The sequence below is a fragment of the Poromitra crassiceps genome (assembly GCF_964638095.1).
Source record: "Poromitra crassiceps genome assembly, chromosome: 11".
Taxonomy (NCBI): Eukaryota; Metazoa; Chordata; class Actinopteri; order Beryciformes; family Melamphaidae; genus Poromitra; species Poromitra crassiceps.
This window is the reverse complement of record NC_139643.1, coordinates 25,000,718-25,006,996: the sequence shown is the minus strand read 5'-3', so window position 1 is coordinate 25,006,996 and position 6,279 is coordinate 25,000,718. Positions and strand designations below refer to the sequence as shown.

The window sequence follows — 6,279 nt, the reverse complement described above, 5'->3', positions numbered from 1 at the left end:
ACACCTGTAACTGAACACACCTGTGATGGCTCTCGAACAATCCCCCCCCCCCCCCCCCCGAGCAAAGCATTTATTATCAGCCATACTGTCGAACATGTCTTCTTGTCCTTCCATGGCCGTCACTGTCACTCTGCACTGACTGTAGCTACTTACCTGTCTCTTCATGTAACACATACTTCCTCAATACATCTCCCACTGTGCTCCACTCACTGTCGTGCCGACATTTTCTCGTATTCCACATTGTCCATGGCGTTCACACTCATCGTTTGTCTCCTGTCCTTGCGTTGAATAATCCAATTCATTCTCTCAGCCCCACTGTATGAAGAAACACTCTACTAGCTGGCCTCAGATCAGTATTTCCGGCCCCATTTCGATGTCAGAGGCTGATTAGTAACTGTTCTCAAGTCGGCGCCCGGTCGATCATAGACATCTGGAGCAAAAAGGGGTTTGGAGAATTTCCGACACTGATTTTTATGTTGCAACAATATTGTAATATTTATTTATACAAAATGCATTACTGCTGTTGGTATTTGTGTGAGTCAAGTTGCGTCGAATCTTACTACTGGATGCAACAGTAGTAGACGTGCGATTTACGTGCAACAGAGAGAGGAGATGCGAGTCTCTGACGGCGTTTTCTTAGGAAAAAGGAGGTTACGCTGTAACCTGTGTAGCGTGAATGCTGTGATGTATTAACCGTTAAGCTAGACGAGAGGTAAGGCTTGCTGCCAGTAGTATATGTGTACGAGTTTTGACATGTAAATACATATAATTACACTAAAAGAAAGCGTTCTGGTTTTAGTTACTTGCTATGATAATGTGAATACGTATAGTATTTGTACTTGTACCGCCCCCCCCCCCCCCCCCCGAAACAATTTGAGGTTTAAAAAAATAATAATTTCCCTCCCCCCAGAGGGCGCTATACATTGTAATTAAAAGGCAGAGGGAGAGCGTAGTGTGGGGGTTGTGTCGTCTTAATGTGTATGGATACAACAAAAATGTTTATCTCTTGGAGACAGTTCTTTTTGTATCTACAGGATCAGTGCTTGCCGTACTCACATTTCTTTTGTATGTCTCAAACCAGCCTTCGTGGTCGCGTGAAGGAGGCCTATGGGTGGATTTCTGTTTGTATCTTTTTATATGTCATATCATATTTATATAGCGAAAATAGTGGAAACTCGTGTCATTTTCTTTTCCATGGTTGTGGTCTGCTTGCCGAAATGCCATACACTTTTGTGCTGTTTCAAAAATAAATGTGTGGAAGAGAGATGGCTTCATGCAGTAGGTTTCATCCCCAGAGTCCAGCGTCTTCGGGGCAGTGGAGTGACAGAGGTTCTCATTCTGATCACCTGGAATTCATATTACGGAGCAAAAATGAGAGATCTGCCTGCATGTAAAATTGTTTTACGGAACAACTGCAAACAGAAAACCCAGTGGTTGACATTGACGGACACATTTACACCAACAGTTTCAATGTGTACTCATAAATGGCATTTAATTGATACTGTATATAGTCTCCATGCCAAAATATGTCGAACCTTGGGAGCTTTTTTCCTTTTCTTTTTTTACATTTTGGACTCATTTTGCCCCTCCTTGGGCTTTTCAGAGTCTGCCTGCAGCCCTTCCAGCTGACCCAGGGCCTGCAGCTGACTCAGGGTCTGCAGCTGAGACGGGTGGTGCACCTCGATCAGCAGCTCGTAGATCAGCGATCCCAGCAGCGCCCCGGCACACGTGGCCACCAGCGGCACCCACCACCATCCACCTCCGGCCCTGTGGAGACGGTAAGAGAACATTCTGTAGGATTCAAATTCAACTGTCTTCATCGTCATCATTAATCCCGCACTAACAGTGTCTTTATTTAGTCAAGGAATGAGTGTTACTGTGTAGATCAGGGGTGGCCAAACTTTTTTGGTTGTGGGCCGCATACAAAAAAATATAAGGAGTCGCGGGCCAAGCGATATTAAGCGCGGCAGTTTTCGCAGGAAAAAAGAATTCGACCAGAAAACCCTTGTGCCACCAAAAGTTTTATTTCTACCTAAATAAATATATGACACATAGTTTATTGATGTGCTCACCTATTACAATGGGTATTTCTGTATGTTTTCAAATGTTCTTTTCCTGTGCCAACAGGTTAAGACAGATAATTGAACATAACATTAGTATTAAACATTCATTCAGTATTAAAAATGTTTAAAAATAAATAGACCAGGTCAGGGTACTCAAGTATAAACCATTTTCAATGGTTTTAAATTGAAAAAACGAAATGGGGGAATCAGTTTTTTTGTTTTTGTTTTTTGTTTCTTTTTCTTTTTCTTTATTTTTTTGTTTTTCCATTTCTTTCCCGTTTTCGTTTTCGTTTTCCGTTTAAACTTTAAAACGGAAAAACGTTTTTAGCCCAAAAAAAAGTGCTAAATTCATGGCGGGCCACTTAAAAACGGGCAGCGGGCCGTAGTTGGCCCGCGGGCCTTAGTTTTGCCACCCCTGGTGTAGATCATCACTAACTTGAAAACATCAACTCCCCAGCCAGCGATGTACGTGAACAAGCGGGGCCCAAAATCCCTGGCAGGGTTGAGGGCGTAGCCGCTATTGGATCCCATAGACACCCCGATGACCATCACCGCTGCTCCAACCAGCACGGGCTCCAGACCAGGAGGACACACGCAGTTCTTACTGTCGCCCAGAGCCAGGATGCACACCAGCAGGGCAGCGGTGCCAATCACCTGGAGAACATGGTACCATTGCGTGCATCACATCTTGTGCATGTTATAGCCTACGCACTTTGAAACTGTCCAAGAGCTTCGGAAGTTTCTCTTAAGTTGATCTCTCTCTGCACTAAGGTCACCATGAGACATTTCAGTGCAGAAAACTGATTCTGATGACACATCATCGCCTGTACGATGTGGCATGAACCCTCAGATCATATCACACATGATCTAGATAGCAGATATGGTGAGTCTGTGTGACCACACCTCAGCAATGACAAACATTAATTTGACAGTTGCCAGCAGGGTTTGTTATATACGTCTCACATAGATAGGGGGCACTGTGAGCACACCACATTAACAATCAATGTGTGAAATAAAAGGCAAGATACCGCTTTATTCATCCCCTTTGGGAAGTTCAAGTCAAGTTCAACTGCTTTTTAAGTTCCTAAAACAGAATTTGGAGCGTGCCACCCAGGCCTGAAGGCGGTGACAGACAGGGTCTGACCTGGTCCATGACGCCCCCCCACAGACTCAGGTAGTCTGCAGGATAGGTGGAGAAGATGGCCGCTGTGGCAGTGGGACCGGTCACTGTCAGCTCACCTCCGCTGTACGACTGGATGGCATCTGCGAGCACCACACACGCACGCACACACGCATGCAGGCACACACACACACACACACACACACACACACACACACACACACACACACTTCTGAATTGAATGTACAATGGTCTGCAGGTATGTGCTGCCTCTTGCACTCTACTTGTACCACCAGGACAAACTCGTGCAGCCAGTGTACTTGGGCAGATGGACAGATTCAAATTGCAGGGATCTGCTGCTGCCTGCTGCCTCTGCAGGCTCACCATAGTACTGCAGGCGAACAGTGGCTGCAGCCAGAAAGGCTCCAAGGACTTGGAAGAAGACGTAGAAAGGCAGCTTTAGCCAAGGATGTCGGCCCAGAAAGCACAGGCTCAGAGAGACAGCGGGGTTCAGGTGCGCTCCTTAAAAGCAGAATAAAATCAGGAGTTTGGTTCCCAAATGACACAGCCGACATAAAACAAGTGCATTTTGCATAGGAGCTTGTGAATATCCATCCACGTCTCACCTGAAACGCCACGAGACACAAAGACCCCAAAGGTCGTTCCCAGAGCAAAGCCCAGGTTGATTGACAGGTATTGCCCTTTGTTATCTCGAGTCGTCGTTACCTGGGCAACAGAGCCGCAGCCGAAGAGCTGCAAATGCACGACACACAGGAGAGCTGTAACAGCACAATATGACATAATGGGAGATTCAATCTGCAAGACTTTGTTGATTTATGAGACTCGAAACACCTAATTAGTTGATCATATTCACGTTGAACAGTTAAGCGGACTGCCTCAGGGTAATTCAACTTTTTATGGACCCTATTTCTCAGGAAGTGTATTGCTTTATGATTGGAGTTGTAATTGTTAATTGCCCTGTCAGGCGAGATAGACCGTGAGTCTGGACTGTTCAGAGGGATCAAAACCACCCAAACGTACCAAAACAGGGATGAACGAAACATTTGATTCCAAATCACTATCACCCATCTACTGTTTAGGGAACTCCTACACTGCTCTCTTTCGCTCTTAAACCCTCTCTCTCACCTCACCTGTCCCATCTCCCCCTCTCTCTCACACACACTCCTCTCTCTCGCTCTCTCTCTCTCTCTCTCTCTCTCTCTCTCTCTCTCACTCCTCTCTCTTCCGGGCCAAAGTCCTTGGTTATCCATTGTGAGGATCCACTAGCTGCACCAAAACAAGAGAGTCAACCTTTTTCATTTCTGTTAAATCCAGACTGCAAAGGAAATATATCAAATACTTCACTTGAGAACTTGGCTTGCATTGGCTAAGAAAGAATTGATCACATTCTATATTTTACCGCTTATTCAAACGGACGCAGACCCTGTATTTTACACACAAAGATGACAAGGAGCTGTCTTTAGCTCAGCAGGTTTCTGTCATGGAATCATGAATAGTTGTGGACACATGATTTTCAAGTTAAAGAGGTTGCATCTACTTTATCTAGTCCACCTGGCAAACTTGAGAACAGATTTTTATCGCACAAAACCTCGACACACCAACATTTCAGCAAATCCCCAAGAGACTCCTGCTTACTACAGTTTGGACAAAGACCCTCGCGGGTTCACCTCTTTTACCTTAACCAAAGCAAGTCAGAAAAGGTCAAATACATAAAGTGACTATCAATTACATGAAGTAAGAAAATCACTCACAATCATGATATAGACTCCCAGGCATTCGGCCATGCACTCCCTGAGCAGCTGGTTTTTCATGTGACACTTCCTCAGAAGCCTCTCCATCCCTGAGCTTTTCCTCTGCACCGTCCGGCCAGACGCCACCAGGGGGATCGGACGCGGGCAGCTCTCCGCTCTCCGCCTGACTGAGCCGGCTTTGCCCTTTCATACTCGACCTATTGAGCTACGTCACTCGCTTTATGGCCTGGCTCAGGCTCAGGCAGTGGTGTGTGGCTGCACGCACCACAGAAGAGATACGGCTTTGTGGGATATTATGGTGCCTAAATAACAGCGTGCATGGGCCAAAGTACTTCTCAAGCACTCCTTCAAATAGGCTTCACGTCGGTCATGTCCCAGCTCTTTTAACATGCACTAGCTATGTTTTTAAACTTTTCAAAATGATATAGCCATCTAAGGAAATAAAGGCTTTTTACTTTCTGCCAGAAGAGTGCCGCCTTGGACCTTTCTTCTTTTTGAGGCTTCATGTTGGTTTGCTTGACTGGTTGGCTGAGAGCTCACCTCCCGGGGATTGCCTCTGATTGTTCCTCTCATTTGATTGGTTATTATATATACATACATAAGCCCATGCGGGCTGGGCACCATAGGTGTGTGACACATTAATAAAGAAATCAATCAATCAATCATGTTCCCTGCAGCAGCTGTGCCTCTGGCCTATGAAAACAACTGGGGCCTAATTGAATGAGGCCATGCACCCACAGAGACCCTCATTCACCCAATTGAAACCTTGTGATAATGCGTGATCTACAAAGCAGCCATCTTCTGTCATTTTCAACTTAAGGTCAATTTAGCTGTGAAGAGAATGAGGACAATGAGGCCAGACTCCAAACACACAAACAGTTATGAGTCACTCTTTCTGACAAAAAATAACAAACTCTGCCATCAACACACAAGCACATAGAGACAAATAGAATTCAAAGGCATTAGTTCAACTGAATCAACACTTTAGCTCCGACATCAAACTCATATTATATCATTTAGCATTTGGGGTCTCATTCGTTGCCAAGCAGCCTATAAGGGCAAGTCAACAGTGGCAACTTCAAAACCCTCCACTGTCAGTTTGACATGAACAATCAAAACATTTAGCTGATGCTTTAAGTGAGTGAGTTCAGTGTCTATGACAATGGAGGTCAGGAGCCTCCAGGGGGTCACCAGATAACAAGAGGGGGCCACAAGGTGATTTATGGAATAGGAACCAAACATATTTCTACTATAAACATTTATCTTTTTTTCCACCAGATTTTTTCTCCAGTATATTTTCCTTTTTTTCTTGTGAAATACAGAA

At 45.0% G+C, this 6,279-nt stretch overlaps 1 protein-coding gene across 1 annotated transcript; it reads right to left on the bottom strand.

Annotated features, from left to right (window-relative positions):
* Positions 1 to 1,562: 1,562 nt before the first annotated feature.
* On the bottom strand, positions 1,563 to 5,067 carry aqp10b (aquaporin 10b; the record flags this gene model as incomplete). The annotated part of the gene is made up of 6 exons (XM_083645944.1): positions 4,956 to 5,067; positions 3,810 to 3,936; positions 3,568 to 3,705; positions 3,208 to 3,326; positions 2,500 to 2,717; positions 1,563 to 1,767 (listed from the first exon to the last, which is right to left on the bottom strand). Exons 1-6 carry the CDS (start codon positions 5,040 to 5,042, stop codon positions 1,563 to 1,565), a joined length of 894 nt encoding a protein of 297 aa, XP_083502070.1. The 5' UTR covers positions 5,043 to 5,067.
* Positions 5,068 to 6,279: the final 1,212 nt, after the last annotated feature.